Source organism: Melospiza melodia, chromosome 3 (assembly GCF_035770615.1).
Source record: "Melospiza melodia melodia isolate bMelMel2 chromosome 3, bMelMel2.pri, whole genome shotgun sequence".
Taxonomy (NCBI): Eukaryota; Metazoa; Chordata; class Aves; order Passeriformes; family Passerellidae; genus Melospiza; species Melospiza melodia.
Genome location: NC_086196.1, coordinates 48,836,320 through 48,855,314, shown reverse-complemented (window position 1 = coordinate 48,855,314; position 18,995 = coordinate 48,836,320). Strand labels below are relative to the sequence as shown.

Sequence of the window (18,995 nt, the reverse complement as noted above, 5' to 3'; positions counted from 1 at the left end):
GTGATACAAGACTTGTGCTGCTTTGAACTATACTGATGTAGCAATGACTGTAACACTTGGCTTATTTGAAAATGCTCCCAAGCTATAGCATCATTCTTTTTAGAACCATACTCAAATAAGCAACCTAATTCCACAGAAAGCAAACAAGATTCAACAGGAATAAAAGTAAAATTTAAAAAAAAGAATGTATGAAATTGCCTTTAATTTCTCTTTGTGTATAGGGAGGTATCTACCACTTTCCTCCATTCTTACTATCAAGAAGATCCTGCTGACAATCATGCAAAATCTTGAAAATAAATGCTTCATCTCTATCTGCTCTCACTAACAACAGAATTAGGGAGGCAAAGGACAACCACAGTTAACACAATGTAAAATCACAACTAAGGCACAGAAATAAGGACATGAACAAAAACCTCAAGCAAAGGTGCAGCAACAAGTATATTTATATACATACATATATATGGAGGTAAAAAACATTTTAGAAAGAAATTATTGCATACCTTGGCATCCCAGTCCTTATTAAGATAGTATATACATGTAACACATCTTCCATCTCCATTTGGATTATCAACGTGGAGCACATAACCTGTTCCATTGCCTGGATAACAAGCCACCATAGCCTGGAGTCAAAGAATCAAATACAAGAATTACTTTTATCTCTGTGTGTGGGAAAAGTCTACATTTTATCTACATTAATTTTTAAGTAATTAATACATAAGCAATAGAAAAATGAAACCAGAAATAACAGTCAAAGAAAATTCTAGCTGTGCTTTCTTTCTAGTTAAAGACTGGTTTAGAACTCAACAGAAGTTGACAACAAAGGCATGAGAGACACTGAGAGGAACACTTAATTAAGGCATGGCAGGTGGGGCTACTCTCATGTTGTGACTAATCACTCAGACTTCCCTCCCCTGAACGACATGGAAGAGAGGAAGAATGTATTGCGTGTAATTTAATAGCTTCTCCTTGTGATAAGAAATCTTCCAGGCTCAAGTTCAGACAGCTATCTTTTCATCTTTTTTTTTCCCCTGTGTTTCCAATGCAAAGAATTCCTTCTCAAGAAATGCTGTCAAACTTCTATTTTTAGGAGGCTTTTAGACAAAACCAGTAGCCCATGTTACTCGATCACTCCAAGAGCATTCTTGGGCTTGTGTTTTGTCCTGTACATAGGAGGTCTTTGAACCTTTGTTGAAACAAACCTACACGTACAACAAAAACATCCTTTTCAGACCAGAAGTGAGAAATGGAAAACAGACACCGAGCAGCAATCTGCAATAACCTTCTGACATCAAACGACTCCCAGTACAGCAGTGTATTAAACTTCCCATGCTGCACTTTGCTCAGCTGACTTGAAAGCCCCCTGGAAGGCGATTTCTGACTCTTCAGACACACGGATGTGCGTGTGAAACAAAGTGGCCCTCGCTCCCAGATGGCCCGATTAGCTTGATTAGCTATCAGAGCTCGTGGCTGGTTCGTTGCACAGCACATCTCTCTATCTTTATGCCTTTGCTAGAAATATTAATTATTTCACTTTTTTGAAAGAGATCAGAACAAAGTTTTCCAAGTCAAGTCACCTGCTGTCACCACAGTACTGACAGTGACAATATCCTACCGACAAGAAATCGCAGCATGAATTAAAAAATTTAAAAAAACAAACCAACACCAACAAAAAGGTGAATTTCTACCAGTAAACCAACATACTGCTAATCCCAATGACTGTCTGCTGTATGAAAAAAAGTAGAAAAAACTTGTATAAACAAACATTCCTGTCTAGATTTAGCCTGGTTAAGTTAGAACTCTAAGTCAGAGCTCTGCACTGCAAACTCTTTCACCTCTAATGTAATACATAAAAAATATTTTCCCAATAAAGTGATTTTTTTGCTTTATACCAGTAATTTTAAATTCCTCCTCCTCCTTTCATATGCTACAAATAAAGCTTTCCACAGTTTGTATTACTTGCAAGTGTTGAGGAATACATTCAGCGCAGGTAACGGGATAAACTGTGCTTTGTGCAAACTGAGAAAGAGTTTAAAGTACTTGCAGTTCAATCCATAAAATATTTTCATATCACATGTCAGCAGAATGGATTTTGCTATAGCAGCAGCCTTTTAAAAATCTTTATTTCCATATATACTCTACTAATGGAAACAACAATAGAAATTAGAACACAGTACTTGCCAAGTTGTAAGCCTGTGACTTTAAAGAATCCTAAAAATAAAGCCAAACTTCATTCACATCATTTGGAAGTGATTATACTGCATGAAAAGTACTTAGAAATACAAAATCCAAATATATTTCTAATTTTCATTAGGCACTTCAGTTTCCTAGCCTCTTTACTGTAATCATAATGCCTTTATGATTACTGGCCTCATGTTATGAAAATGTTACACATATCAAGAATGTGATCTAATATTTGGCAAAGTCGTGACTTATCAGTTTTGCTTCAGGAAGATAAACCCACAGAAATTAAAACAGTGAGTTAAAGATACCAAATAATGTAATAGGGCTCTGTAATTTCCTTTCTTAGGAGAAAAAAAAAAAAAAAAGGAAGAAAACAAAAGCAAAGCTGGGCTGGAAGAAGAAGATATTTGGTTTTCACTGAAAGCCAACAGTGTTGATAAAAAAGTCCCATGTACCGCATAAACCACACCAAGCTCTCATGGAGCACAAACAGTGCTGAAAGCAGATCCAGATCCAACTCTGGAACAGTATTCCTAACAGTAGGAAAGTTTTAATTTAAGGAGCTTTGCTGAAACAGATCATGCAAATTAAACCCTGACATTATCTGTTGCTCACTATCTGTGTGAAAACAGCTACTAAAAATCTCTCAGAATGAGGTGAACTTTGAGATCAAGCAGCTGGAGCAACGCAAATTCTCACTTTGATAATGGGGAGTTAGACTCCAAGGCAACAAAGCAATATTTCCCACCACACTGCTGAAGAACAAGAGGACAAACAACACTTTTTGGAATGTCTCAGGAAACACCAGTTGTCACCAATTTCACATAAAGAGCAGCCATATTCATTTCATACAACCATTTGAGTCTAAAATATTTTCAGTCTTTAAAAAGACCTCTTGTTTTTCACTTCAGAGTCTCAAACACGTCCTATCATCAACGCCAAGTGACGAGAAACAGTTTTGCTGTGATAACTTATCTAACATGTATTTGTTATAACACTGAGAATGATTCAGCCCTCAGCAGCAAATTGGAAAGCAAATAAATTTGCAACTCAGCTATTGTAGCATAATATACATTGCCCGTGCCACGTCCCCAGTTAACCCATGATAAGGAAAGGTACAAAATATAACAATTTATCAGGCATGGCATGTATATTGCTTTGTGCAACTTTACGAAGTGAATTCATGCCAAACTGTCATGTAGTGCAAAATTATCCACATGGACAGGACATAGAAGTGATCCACATAAATAGCAAAGCCTTTGTTGTTTGTTTTAACATTTTACAGTATAAATAAGAAAGCAAAGACATGTATATCACGAACTGAGAAAAGAAAAATTTGTGTCTGTGGCAATTTTTTTTTCCCAAACACTGTTAGTGGCAGTCAGTACAGACAGGCATTTGAGACCTGAAAGTCTAAGATTTCCTAACATTTTGGGCTATGAGCAATAAAGTTCCTAGCTTTCCAAAACAAAGAGACATCCAGTTGGGTGGCTCAAAAGCTGTCCCATAGAAGCAATCAGTTAATTCAAATCAAGGTATTGCTTGCATTTTCTTAACAGAAAAGGAGCCTCCTCTTTTGTCCTTTTTGGGCATTACTATTCTTAAGCATTCAGTAAACGTACTTTCTGCAAAAAATGTACTTAAGTCACACTGGGTTTGTTCACTCACAGGATTCCTGTGCCAACACTTTTAATATTAACCTTCTTTAACCCAAGAGCATTCCGTTTTAGGCTGAGCACTCGTGTCTAGCACATGAGCGCTGTCCTAAGATACCCCCTGGAATTCATGAGTAATCAAGAAAGCATGAAGGTGCCCTCCCTCACTGATATCTGCCCAACTTGTGTCTATCAAGTCTGAAGTACTCACATGCTAAAGCTCCTGCTGATTCCTATTCATATACAGATGTTCTGTGTGCAAATGTTTTAAGTCTGGAAAATAAGGCCATCAGCTCAAAAAGCAACATTAAGTTGTTAACAGAAGAACTAAATGAAACCACAGATTTTCTGCTAAGAATAGGCATCCTTGGTATGTCAGGCATTATTCTAATTAACAATAAAATGCACAAAGGTAACATCAGAGGGAATAAACCATAGTCCATATAGTTTTTTTACTATGTAAAGACATCAGCTAAGACAGCCCTGGGAGGAACAGTATAACAGTGCAGCTGAAAATATTGTTTTGTTTGGGACTAATCTCAGCCTCCTTTCACACAAATGTATGACAGCTTCTCCCATCTATAAAGAAGGAAGACTTGAAGGTAAACAAACTGAAGCTTTATCTTCTATCCTCTCCATTCCTTCACTGCTGGATGCCTGAAAGCTTAGGTATCGCTCCTTTAAAAAAAAGGAAACATCAAAGCCAACTCTTAGGGAAGAGAGGAGAATACCAGTAACATGAGAACACGAAATTCTCTAAGGGGGGAAAACCCCCAAAACCACAAACATGTAATGGAGAGGATGTGTGTTCTATTAATTGATTTAAAAAATTATTAAATAGATTAATATTTAAACTTTATTGTTAATCCCAGATTAAAGCTGCATCAGTCAAGGAGATGTCACTTTTGCTGTTTGCTGAAGGAACTGCAAATCTCAGTGAGCCAAACAAGTTGTCTAAATGCAAGACCGATGACTTCCTACCAAAATTTATCAGATGTGCTCACAAAGACTTCACTGGAAATCCTTGGCATTGGACATCTGACATATTATTCAAAGAAAAAAACTTCACACACCACTACAATGAAGAACCAAAGAAAAATAGAATTAAATTTAAAAATGACCCAACCCTGTTTGGCTTGTGATGTATTTCTATTTCAAAAATTTATTCATCCCTGACAAACAAGAGCTGTGAGGAAATATATTTCATTTTAAGCACACATCAGGCTATGATTTTTCACAAGTTGAACAAAGTAACAGTCAAATCAAAGGAACAAAAGACTGGTTTAGTATCACTTCCTGTGAGGAGGATCAAGATTACTGACTTACATATGCTAGCATGGTACAACTTAGCTTGGATTCATAAGTGTCCTGGTTTAGGGCAAATTTAGGAGAGAAATCCTTCACAAGCATAGACAGAAACTTGCAACTAGAAAGAAAATGGCAACAGGGAGAAACTCCTGTCAGCCTTACCCAAAACAGAGCAATCTAAAAAAAGGTAAAATAAACCTGAAATAAAGCTAATCTAAATATTTCTATACTAACTTCCATCTGAGTAAAATTTCCTGCTGTTATCCTCCATGGTTTAGTAAACAATGCTAGAGAATCAAGTTTTCACACACGTCAACCATGTGAAACTAGAAAAGCTGGAGAGAAATATCAGGCCCTGCAAAGATTTTTTATTAAAAATTCATGCCTTGCAGTCATCATCAACTGCAGAATATGCAAGGGAAAAGTAAACTGCTACTTAGCAGCTTAAAAATTAATCAAGGCATTACACATCCTCAAGAGAAGAGAGGAAACTCCAAGTTAGAAACTAAAATTAAGAAAACAATTGACATGTTGCAGCAGCTTTGAATCACTGATCTTTAACCCCTTTCTCCTAATATTAAATTACCACTACAGCCATTCAATTTGTCCATTAGCAAAGGAGGTAGGAACCATTATTCTGCATTTTTCTCTGCAGATATGGTAAACACCCAGCTGCAGAGTGAAGGCAAGAAAAACCCAACCACTGAAACAGAAACCAACAACCACCCAAACTAATAAACCCTGACTGCAGCATACACCTGCTATTTGTGCCACCTTCTTGTGAGAAACAGAGTAATCTGCTCTTTCAGGAAAAAACCCAAGCAACTGAAGGCAAGGATGGCAAACACAGGCCACCCTCTCTTGTATCCTGCCAAGTTTTAACAGCAAAGTTGGAAAGCTTGGCAAAGTGAAGGCAAACTGAACTCAGAGCAGAGATGAAAAATGAACTCAGACAGGAAGGGAGAGAGGAAAAACTGAGAGTTGACATAGCTGCTTACACTATTAATAGAATCAGCACACAGCTATGTACATGGATTACATCTTCCATGACCTTCTAGGGAGTTCAGTAACCTGACCTACCCCCCTCCTTCCCAGGCTTTTCAATGCAATGGCCAACACAAGATTTCTACTTGCTTTGGACAGAACCACATTTCATAAGCATACACAAGCAATGTAACATACCAAACCATCAAAATTTTGGCACAACACATTAATGCCTTTATACATTGCTTATTTCTAACTTCCAATCAGATGCTGATTTCTCAGCCCAAATTTCAGAAAAAGCCTCGCCAACCAGCAGTTAATTCCTCTTCAACTCATGGCCTTATTCCTGTCTTCATTTTTATGTGCCATTTACCCGCTCATGACATTCACTTCAAACATCCTAATAAAGTGACACAAGCCAGAAGGCAGCAGTTTCCATGCTGGTTCAGTGGCCACATTCAGCTGAGCTCTCTAGGGCCAGCAGAGGATCCAAACAGCTTGAATGTAACCATGGTGCCACGTAGAATAAAATAGCTCAGGTATTTTTCCCTGTAGCAACAACTGCTTTGGTACTCTCCCTTTACCATTACATTCTAATTGTGCTCAACAGCAGGAGCACACAAAGTTCATTTTCAAGTATCATTCCTTTAATCCATGCATGCCCATAGACTCCAAGAAATGCTCTTCAGCTCTTGAATTGCTGAAGAAATGTGCATACAAGTCCAGATGATTCATCAGTTCTTACACATGGCACAGGAAAAAACACAGAACTGCAGCAGCTTAAGTCTGATATTCAGGAAATGACTGTGCACGTGGGATGTGCTTAGGCTTTAATGAATACATTTAACAAATAAGAAATAGCATAGAGAAGCTTTTGTGAAACTATCAAGCAAGAGGCATTAGCCAGGGAGAAATGGTATTGATTTTTAACATGGGGACAGCAGAAGGCATGTTCCTTGCATGGAAGCTTTGACTGAGCCCTGAGGAGAGCGTGGCAACTGAGGAAACACATCTCCAAAGGTGAGCCCATGAGCAACTGAAACCAGTGCTAAAGACAGACACAACAGGAAGATCTAAAACACTTCCCAGCTGAAGTTCTGCAGCTCTCATTGCTACTAAACTGAGATAAAAGTGCTTAAACATTAATGAGCTTTTCTGCTCTCCTATACCTCAGCTTGTAAAGCTGCAAGCCTCAAATCTCCAAAGGCAAAGAGAGGGCTGAGTCAGCTAACAAACAGCAAGGAAAAAGAAAGATAGTATCTTCTGTAACACAACACAGTGGCATTTTCCAGGCTGCTAGCCAGGTTAGGTGGGACGTGCCTATTCTCAAAATTGTGCCAGTTTAACAAAAAGGTGCTGTTTTAAAATTGAGTCAGTGAAGGCACTGCAAATACACCTGCTGTCCTTCAATCTTATGAAGCCCTAGTTTCCATTAACTTAATCTAACTGCTTATCAGGAAAATAAAATGGAGTTCAAATCTAAAAACGTACAGAGAGCTGTGCACTGACTTAAATAGAGTAATAATTTAAAAAGCCCAAAAGTTTATCTAACATATCTCTAAATACAGACAATGTCTTCAAGTCTAAACCAACTACATTCCCCCCTCCCCCCCCAAAAAAAAAAGAAAAATAAAAAAGAATCATTTATATAAGCAGATCCAAGATATGTCAGTGCTTCAAAGCAGTAATAGCTCCCTCCTCTAAGGTTCAATATAACACAATCTGATAGTTTTGATATCAAAGTCTACTGCAAACTTAAAAAAAAAGTCAACACAGAACACACAAGCAAAAAAATCCCCGATATACTTAATTGAGGCTTCCCAAAGAAAGTAGATGAAAAGCACCGTCACGAGAGGCAGAAAGTTCTTTCTTAAAAGCTGAGGAGCAAACACAACTCTTGGCTTTGCAGCTAGGAAGGGTCTAAAGCATACTTGATTTGTGTCGGTCTAAATTTGTCTAGAGTATGATTAAATAAGTTGACCAATACATTTCAGATTGAAACCACTGTTGAATAATATCAAATATGTTTGTAGAATTGGCAGGCCTCCATGGCTAACTCCCCGTTCTCTTCAAGAGAAGCAGACTCATGACTCACTGTTTTGGCGCTGTATAAAAACTGACAGAGAAGTAAGTCAGTCAACACAGATTTTAAGAGTCTGTTTTTAATTTAACACCATAAGTGCTTTGAAATGAATAAAACCATTTAGAAAATAAGTACTTTGAAATTTTTTTTCCCCAACATGGGGCAGAGCTTTCTGCTCTCGCATAAGACTTCTCAACTTCCTAGTTTCATCACTACCCATTCAGTAAGGGCACAGAGCAACATCTTTAGGAACTAAAAATAACATAACACTAAAGCAAATTACAACAGTGCACTAAAACAGTATGAAGTTAAGTCTCATTCAACTACATCACTTAAAATATATTCTGACAGCTCTTTGTGCACACCAGGTTTCCAGAACCAACCAAGTGACATCAGCAGGCACACTGATGCACAGCACACAAAAAAGCATGGCTACCTATTTTTAGATTATTACGTATTATTAGTGAATTTTTTCAGTTGTGTGAGATCTACTGGGTAAACAACAACTGGACTCAACCTTAACGGGTCTTTTTCATCTTAATGATCCTGTGACACACTACCTTAAAACTAAAGCACACACATTAGCCTAAACACCAAGCCTGGGGATTTCTTAGCACCAGGAGAGGCTGGGAAAGAAGGAACACCACGGATTCAGAGTAGCAAGAGGTGGTTGCTTTTTGTTTTTCTTTTTGAACCAAACATTACTGTATTATCTGTGAAAGTAAATGGCTGAGAAATTTGCCATTTAAAGGACGTCACTCATCATCTCTGCCTTTCTCTCTTCACAACTATACATATTGACAAGCCTAGAATTTCTTTCTCCTACAAGATAAACCATACACAATCATTTTGCTAATTGCCAAGAGGGAGATTCATTTCTTACTTAAAACTGCAATTTTGTTTCTGTTTTAGGGAATAAAATAGCCACATAAGTGAAATTTAGCTTGCAGGAAAAGTATCTTTATATAAATTTGAATGTTGCACAACTGCATGGGAACAGGATTGTGTCTTTAGTACTAAGTTTAGCCAGATACTTGGAAATATTTGTGCACTACAAGTTCCTTAAGTTTAGCTAATGTTAATGTAGTTGCAGTAAAATGTCCAAATCTAGGCCTCAGGTACCTCTGGATTTTAACCACAGAGTCACTGTCATAAACAGCATGCCAAGGAGAATGATTTTAAAGCAGGTTTTAAGGCTATTTTCAAGGGGACACACATGACTCAGCATGCCCAAACCTCACATTAAATGCTAGAGCATTGACTCTTTAATATTAGAGTCCAGATAATCCTTTGAAATTATTTATATATTACAGAAAAAGAAGTAACTATGCACTGAAATGCTATTAGACATTTATTTATGGACAGATTTAATTTATATTAGTACTGCATAGAAATCTGACTAAGGTTTAAAGCCAAACAGCAACAAGCAGCCTGTAATATGCTTTCAAGCCACCTACAATTTAAATGCAAGAAATGCTGACTCTGCCCATGCTACGTTTTATGGGTTTCACATATAAACTGTCTCCATCCAAGCTTTTCTTTGCAATCCCACCACAGCCCAGTAACAGGGCCTCTTTCCCAGCTGGCATAAACAACACTTAGGGGTTTTGCTGTTTTAACCAGATCAACCAATGTATCCAGTTCAAACACACGCAGGCATTAAACAAATCTACTGGCATTCCAGCTGTCTCAGCTCCCGCCAGTCCTTGGGCAAAGCCTTGAGGAACAGCTGAGGCCAGGCAGCACTACAGGCCGAACATAAACACCAGGAGCAGGACCGCTGCTGTGGGCATGCCAAGCTGGAAAAGTGACTCCCAAACCCACCCCTTCTGTGTCTGTCCCAGCAGAGCCAGCCGTGTCATTCCGGGTTATGGAGGCATTCTGCTGCAAACAGGGAGGCTGCACTGGCTCGGTGCAAGGAGAGCAGCTCAGGAATGCAATCTATTTGCTCTGAGAGCATGAGGCCTTGTGAGCATGAGAAAGATCTGAACGTACCCAACGCTGACTCCAGGGAGGAAAAAACACCTGAGGAAACTGTCTGTGCTTGTCTGGCTGATACAAAAGCCTCACTGTCTTCTGCAATGCCAGCTCAGCTGACCATACAGTGAATTTATGTTCATGACAGCAACAAGATCATCTCTAGGTTAGGACCTCCTGCAGAGCTCCTTGGTGCTGCTTCAACAGGTTTTTTTCCCAGTCTCCCCATCAATCATAACCACTGGCCCAGGAGACCAACGTGATGGAAAAACACATCACTCTCATGCCTTGGAAAAAATAGAACATGCTGCATTATCAACTATAAATTGGTTAAAATGGACCCATCTGGTTTGTTCCAAGTCTGTTTATACTTGGCATTAGAAAGCTGCTATGAAGAAAACCCATCCAATAAAAAAATCTTTTCACCTTTGCCACTATTGCAGCAACAAAAATAGTATTTATTAGTATATATATAAAATTATCCATCCTTCCTAAAAGGCAAGGCCTCTCCATAGATTAGTCCTTTCCTGTGAACAACAACTAAAAAGCCTGTTTATGTTAAGTGACAAGGCTTCTGTCAATCAAATTGGTTATGACTGTCTGTAACTCAACAAGTATTGTGGTTAGAAGTCACATGCTAACCTCAAACCCCAAATTTCCCACTCTAAAAAGCAGAAACTGACAGAATCCAAGCTCCACACAAAGTGGTGATGTAAACAAAAAGCCATGGTGTACAAAATCTGACAGGAACGAGAAAGCTTTTAACAACTTGTCATGGAGACTTCCCCCCCCACCCCCTCGCCAAGGCATTCAGAAGAACACAGAAATCAGGACCTCTTCCCTCAAATGCTCACACAGAAAGTCAAAAATCTCAACATCAGCTGTTAGCATGTAACCAGCACTTACACACTCTTAAACCTTCTTAAAAGCACTGTATTTAGTAGAAAAGAGAAATAGACTATTCCACACCCCATCTAGAAATAACAGATTTCAAGACAGGATATGCACACCTCCTTTTTTTGTGTTTCTGCAGAAAGGTTTATCTGTGTGTCCTTTAAAATCCAATCAGCAGAAACTTTCCTGGTAAACCAAAGGACAGCTAGGGCTTTGCAATCTACAGTATTCACTGGGGAGAGATTGTGGGATTAGCAATAGTAGCCTAGATCAGAGGTGTCACGTCAGAACAAGAGGACTGTTCCACAGCACATATTTATGCAACCTACATGCAAGATCTGCAGAGCTTAAGTAAAGCCTGTTGCCAGCTTAATGTTGTGCCAATTAAAGAAGAAGAAAAAGAAGCAAGAGCATAATGGATGACAAAGTGTTTGTCTCAGTCTGCAAATGACCCAAAACAACTCACACCCAAGGTATGAACTCATCATCAACTCAGGCAACAGCAGTGGAAATTACTGATGGACAGACAACATACAGTGACGTGAAAGGAAGATGAAGAAAGTAGACACCAGAAGGACATTGTCAAAAGTCTGCATTATTGAAAGGGAGAAAGTAACACAAGAACTAAGGGAGGAACAGAACGGCAGCCAATTCTAAAAATCTTAGATTCCAGATTTCTACACAGTCAACTTCCCCTTCAAGTCAGCAAGCAATCACTTCAGATTTCAGGATTGGCAGAAACAGTCTTTCAGGCAGAGACTGTATTTTGAAAGAAATTTTACACATAATTGTTGAAAATAAATAACAGATGTCCTAAATTTGTATTCAGTACTGCACACTAACACTGGGTAGCAGTTTCTAAATAGGAGACTGCGCTTCAAGAAATTATCTGTGGGCAGCCAACTGATTTACTAATTTCTACAATGGGTAGTAAAGGGCCCTGTATCTTTATACTAAAGACACTATAGATGCCCAAACTTTATTAGTATTCTCTCCAAGTCACACTTGTTTGAAGATGGGCAATCAAGAGGAGAGCTGATTGTGAAGACAGAGAAAGGCTGTAGGGAAGAACAGGGAGGAAGGGGAGGAGCCGGCAAGGACCCGTGGACAGCGGATGCACTTGCCAAGCTGTGCTGCTGCAGTAGCAAGGGGAGCCAGCCCCACAGCACGGGTTTAACTGCGGTTACCCTGCCACTAACCCCGTGAAACGAGGCTGCAAGCACTAAACAATGAGATACCTCGGCAGGCCTCAGCTGTAATTGTTTTTGGGTGTCTTCCAGCCCCCTCATGAACCACACCACAAAACATCTTGGACATCCAAGGTTACTCTCAGCACAGAGATTTGCAACCAAAGAGAGAAAAAAGCTGCTGCTCCATGCACAGCACTGCGCTCACATCCACCCACTGTGTGCAGAATGCTGCTCACATCATCTGTACTCCAGGTAAAATGTTTGCATGGAGTGGCCTCACAAAAACCTACTTACCTCTCTGAATGCCTGCTCTGCTCTCAAGCCTATTGATCAATTTATCCCCCCACTTGGGGCACATAAAAATCAGTAAAAAGATCAATATATTTTATTTCCAGGATCAATGTGATATAGCTACCATGAAGACAACTGAGTTACTCCAGAAAACAAGAATTTACCTCCTCTGTAAAGACAACCCTTAAGGGCTCTCAAACCAAGATAACCATTCCTTAAAAATGAAGGCTAGATGATGGGAAAAAAAAGTGTAACAGATTTTTCAAAGGAAAAAAAAATTCTCAAAGGGACTCCCTCTTCCTATCACTGGCAAATTCTGTTCCCTACTGAGCCCCTGAAGAATTCCATCACTCTCTCCAGAAAGCTGTTCCCAAAGGGAAGGGGTGGGGGGGTGGGGAGGAAGGTGGGGGGGTGGGGGGGGGTATGCACTGGAATTTCTGCTCTTCAAAGGCAAGTTTTCTCTGGGGTTTTAATATGGAGCTATTCTAAGTTGAAGTGCAGAACTCTAAGTCTCAATGGTGAGGAAGCATCATTTATTACTAGCTTTGTCTTTCAGTGGGTGTGTTCCTTCAAAGTAGCAGGATGTGAGTGCAGAAAGAGAAAAAGACACAGTAAAAATCAGAAATCTGCAAAATTCAAGTTGCTATATGAGACAATTAAATTGAAAATAAAGCTAGTTGATAGTATCTTCATCTACATTTCATGTCCTTTAGTGGAATATTATGTTCCATGTTTACAAGGTTCTTTATAAAGCTATAGGACTAAACAGGTAAAAATAATGTATGTTTATCTTATTACCTCTTACAATATAATTTTGGCATAGCCTTGGCTCATGAGTGAGACAACTCCCATTTTCTATTTTCACTAAGGAAAATGACAAAGTCAGGACTCCAGTATAGGAACTCCTGTGTTGTTCTTGAGTCTGTGCCAGGTGTTAGGAGGCCTTCAAGAGTCATTACGTGTCATTTGTCCAAGCTATAGCAGAGACTTAAAGCAAATTTACTCAACCCATTAATTTTAATGCAAACATTGAACATTTTTAAATATAAAGCACTTGAACCATGGATGTTACTTCCAAGGCATTTTGTAATAATGGAACAGGAAAAGTAAAGACCAATAAAATAGTAAATTCCAGTTGTAACTTCACTACAGCAAACTAACCCCCTTTTAGTGAATAATGGGGTGTTACCACAAGGATTCCCAGAGGACCTGTACTATTTCTATATGACCTGGGAAACAAGGGTGAAGGAGCAGAGGGATGGTGTTTACCTGTAATACCTAAATATACTGTAGTCCCTCCCAGCCCTGGCTGCAGAAAGGCACATGGAGGGGTCTAAAATGGTACCAACTGCCTAAACAACAAATCAGGAGGTGAAATTCAGAAAAGATTCAGAAAAGTAAGTGCAAAGAAGTACCCCTTGGGAAAAAAAAAAAACCCAAACTTTCTTATACAGTGGTGTCTTCTAAACTGGATACCATCACTTTAGAAAAAAAAAATCAGTAAATATAGGCTGTTCTCCCAAGAACTTCATGTCAGCACAGCAGAGGAAGCAACTGAAGTGTCATAAATCACTAACCAAGGAAAGGCAACACAGAATACATCACCCTGCCAGCACACAAAATCAGGATATATTTGTACATTCAATACTGTGCTTCTGCTTGCCTTACCTTGATCAGCATAACCAGAAAAGCTGCACAGAAGTGCAGCAGGAATAACTAGAATCATGAAACAGTACCAACTGGATAAACACAAAAAAGACTACAATTCTTCAATTTAGGAGGGAAAGCATGTCAGCTGAAAAAAATGCATCCAAGCAAATGCCAGACTTTTTTTAAGAATTCTGACAAGTAAAACTACTGGGAAGTGAGTTTTCACAGTACAGTCTAGGAGACACTGAAATCACCATCAGTGGATTTTAAACAAAAGGAAGTTCCTTTTCCATCTAATCAAACTGCAGGACTCGCTGTTACAGGATGTTGCAGAGGCCAAAAGTACAAATGGCTTTTAAAACAAGATTACAAAAATTAATGGCAAATGTGTCCATCCATCTGCACGTATTACAGGCAGTGGTCTAGATACAACCTCTGTCTGAGCTCCTCGATTGCCAGAGCTAAGTGGTATATGAGAACATAATTTTATATACCCTTTGAAGCTTTAAATACAGAACAATTATTGATCATTTACAACAACTACATAATAGTATAAACTAGATGGCAAATACTTGTGTGAAACAGACATTTGATAAGGGAGAACTCCCACTGAGCAACCACAAGAAGGCAGCGTGCTAGAACTTAAATCAAATTAGCCAGAATGCAAAAGTCTAAGTTGTGAGCAGGGTGGGTCTTCAGCATCTGGATGATAAGAACAAATGACTTTAAATTTTAGGGTTTTTTTATAGTAAGACTGGGTAGTCCTCAAAAACGCTTAGCTTTAACCTCCAATTCATGACCTAGCATCTAGTTCATACAGAAGGTCACTTCAGATGAGCACAACTCCATCTGGCTTCAATTTACCACTAGATAGATGGTAGGGATGGCCAAGCTGACACTCCCGAGAGGCACAGGGCTCTTATCTCTGGAACGCAGTCCCTGTGGGGGACAGGCCATTGACAGGGTGCCTGCAGCTGCTGTACAGGCAGAGAGCAGCAACAGAGGCAAGCCTCGGCCCTGCACCCTGCTGGGGCAGCACTGCTCCTGCTCCTTCCCCTCCACCCCAACAGGACAGGAACGCACCCCAGCACAACAGGGTCCCCAGGGGAGCACAGGCGGCATGGAAGCGGGCAGGAGCAGCAAGCTTGTGTGGGGAACACAGATGAAAGAAAATAACTAGAAAGTGGATGGAAGAGGTAAGGATCGTAACTTGAGAGCTGCAGGTTTTTTATTTATTCAACAGCCTGGCAAAATACATAAACCTGACTCTTACCAGTTCAAACGTTCCCTCCCCACACTTTTCTTTTTTAGTATGGAGTGGGTGGAATTTTTCAAAAGTAAAATAAAACTGAAATGTACCAAAAATAATATTTGGCCAGATGTTTGTTACAAATTAAAAAAAAGTAAAAATATGTGAAATATTAAAAGTAAAAGCACTTTTTGGTAGTCTGTGGCTTTCAAACAGCATATTTAATTTTTCTGCCTGTCTTTCAAGAAAAGGATAACTATGCCTGCTGCACTACGCCCTCTCAGTACAAAAGTGGACTCAAGATCATATATAACTTTAAAATAATCCTGTAGAGAAAGTATGAATCCCCTACAGGTAACTGACTTAATTTTTTTAAACATTTGCTTAAATCAGTCCTGTGGAGTGCACACATGCTTTGTATTAGCAAGCTTTGCTAGGAAAGGACTGTGCTATGAGCACATGCACATATGAATGGAAAAACAGGCAACTTGGGAGAAAAAAGGAAAGAGGCAGCAGCACAGACTTAGTAAAAGTGACCACCTGGATGACCAAAAGGGATCATATTTCAAACAGTTTCCATTACCAGCATATTTGACCACAATGACCCTTTAGGGAGCAAATGACACTAGTAGGAAGACAGACTCCTGGTAACTTCATTCAGAGATGCAATAAGCAGGACTTATACTGACAGTGCCATTGCTGGAAAAAATATTTTACCAGATTGCAAAATTTGGCTTGTTTTGTATCTTTTCCATTTCAAACTGCAGTATTTTTTTTCATGAGCGTGCTGAGGTTGGCAATCACCTCTGGGGATCACATGGTCCAGCCCGCTGCTGAGAGGTGGGTCACCCAGAGAAAGCTGGGTGACCAGTAATCAGGCTTTGAGCATCTCCAAGGATGAAGACTCCACAACCTCTGTAGCAGCTTGCTTCTTGTTTAATCACAATGAAACAAGCATTTATTTCATTTTAATGGAATTTCTTGCATCTCAGCATTCCCACTGCCTTGCCACTGAGCACTGCTGCCAAGAGTCTGGCTCCCTCTCCTTCACTCCTCCTCTCAAGTATCTGTAAACACTGGTATGGTCCCCTCACACCTTCTCCTCTGCCACATAAACAGCCCCAGCTCTCTCAGCATCTCCCTGTATGACCTGAAAGACCAAATCCACCACTATGAACAGTGCTACTGGCTGGCTGATGCGCTGTCATAGAGGGGCTAAAGCACACACAAATACAGTTAAGCCAAACAGAGGTACAATTCAGCCAGCATCTATTTCACTGGGCATCATCCAGTGTGCCAGCTGAAAAGGAGTCAGTTTAAGATGCCCTTATCAACTGGCCACAGTCTCCTTTCTCACAGCAGTAAGGCTGCATGCCAGCTGCCTGAACAACAATGCAGCAACCACTGAAACTGGAAGGGCCCATTGCCTTCAGCAGAGAACAGACCACACACTGTTTGAATACAGCAGAAGCTGTTGAGGGATCTTGGCACCCATGGCAAGGTTTGGCTGCTCGAACAGATGCTTGAACAGGACAGAGAGCAGCAACAAGAGAGCTATGTTATTACCCAATGATAAACTACTCTGGAAATCTTAAACATGTTGCATCCCTTTTTCACAGTATGGAGAACTTATGATGAGGATTGCTGCCTCAAAGTTGGGACAAGATTTTTATCTCTAGCAATTTAAATTCCACATTATCACAACTGTCAGGTAAACTACTACTGAAACATTTTTGTTTCATTTGACTAGCAATGTCAAGACTGTTATAAACTATGTAACTGCAGCTGACTGCTGAGTCTGACCTGCTCAAGCAGGAAGATAACAGACCCTGGCACACCAGAAGGGCAGCAAACGACAGCAAGGCTATGCCCAGCAGAGAATCCTATAGCCTCTGCCAACTCACCAAGAATTTCAAGCTATCAACGGAACAAATTGATGTGAATTGATAATACAAGCTCTTCCTGGAAATGGATTTAAAATATCTTCATACAAAAAGACAAATCAAACAAAACAAACAAAACCCAGGAAAAATAAACCAAACCAAGCAAACACATATAAGGCCCTAATGTCTTCAGCATTTAGTACATTTTTTAACTTGACAGTCAATGCAACAATTCCTCTACCCTGCTAGGACCAAAAAAAACCCCAAAAACAACTACTCCCTCGCTGCATTCATCTTTGTATCATTTTCAACATCATGTTTGTTTTTGCTGAAACAAAGCAAGGCAGTCTCAGGCTCTGCTCCCACCGCAGCACATGGAGGTGACACAGCATCATCTCCTCAAAGGTGTACATAATTTCTACAATGCAGAATGCCTTCATGATCAAACTATGTGCTCTGAGCTGGTGTGAGCCTATATTAATGCACAAAATTAATCCTTGGGTATTAAATAACCTTTTTCTTTAGGCCTCATTAGTTACCCTACAGGTAAGGACTTCATCTCTTTATCAGAGCACTACACACACAACATATCGATAACGACCCTACCTCCACACACAACCTCTGCCCAGACGTGCAGGCACGCACATTTCTACCCCATTCCTATTTATAACATCATGTGCTAACAAAAATACTCTCAAGCAGTTTTAAGTTAAATACCAAAGAACAAGAAAGTCTTCAAGTGTAAGCAGCTGTTACGTGCATAAAAGCATTGCTCTATTTTTGACAGACACTGCCCTGGAACAGCGAGTGGATTTTGACCTGAAGCTTACGACTGCCACTTACCAGCTAATTCTGGCACAAGCCTGCACTGGAAATATGCCTGACCACCCATCTTAACCAACAACCTTCAGAACCTCAAAGGAGTTTACAAGGATTTCATCAGCACCAAATGACTTTACCAAGAAGCCTCAAAGACTAGCATTAGTCCTCCTTCTGAAGGGTCTAAGTGAGTCACAAATGCAGAAGACAAAAAGGGTGTCATAAATAACGATTATTTCACTCAGTAATAACTGCAAAGTCAAATTACTCTGTTCTATTCACTAAAAATACTGCTTTCAAAATACTGTTGTCTTAGTGGAGTGTAAAAAACATGCCAATGAATAAAGAACTTGAATTGATACAATCTGAATATGCTGATTTCCAAAAAACACTCGTACAGTCCTTGCATTGTCTGCAGTCAGTCTCCCACTGCAAAGTAACAAAATACAGCTGCACAAGAGCCAGGGAACTCCACGAGTGTCCTACTGAAGAATTCATTAACCAACCCACTCACAACAGTCTCAAAATTAATTTTTGAACTGCAAAAAGTGTTGTCTTTGTACAAGAGCTCTCTAAGGAGCCTAAAGAGAAACGATTTAGTCTCCGGATAGGCAAGAAGAAATTTTTGCTTTATATAGAGTATCCGTTTCCCTTTTATAACAAGTTTCCTTTCTGCAGCAGGAGAAAGCCTTCATTTAAATTCCAAGGACACTATGTACATACCTAGAGGTACAAACATACGTACTAGCACCCAGTACAGAACACAGAAGCGACTAGAAAGAGAGCATCCTGCAAAAGTCCAATAGCAACCTAGCCTGTTCAAGCTAAAAA

At 39.7% G+C, this 18,995-nt stretch overlaps 1 protein-coding gene across 1 annotated transcript in view; it reads right to left on the bottom strand.

Moving 5' to 3' along the window:
- EGLN1 (egl-9 family hypoxia inducible factor 1) overlaps positions 1 to 18,995 on the bottom strand; it is a 33,696-nt gene that overhangs the window by 7,356 nt on the left and 7,345 nt on the right. The window contains exon 2 of the mRNA XM_063151641.1: positions 501 to 620. Coding sequence (XP_063007711.1) covers positions 501 to 620 — 120 coding nt within the window. The remainder of the gene's footprint in view (positions 1 to 500; positions 621 to 18,995) is intronic.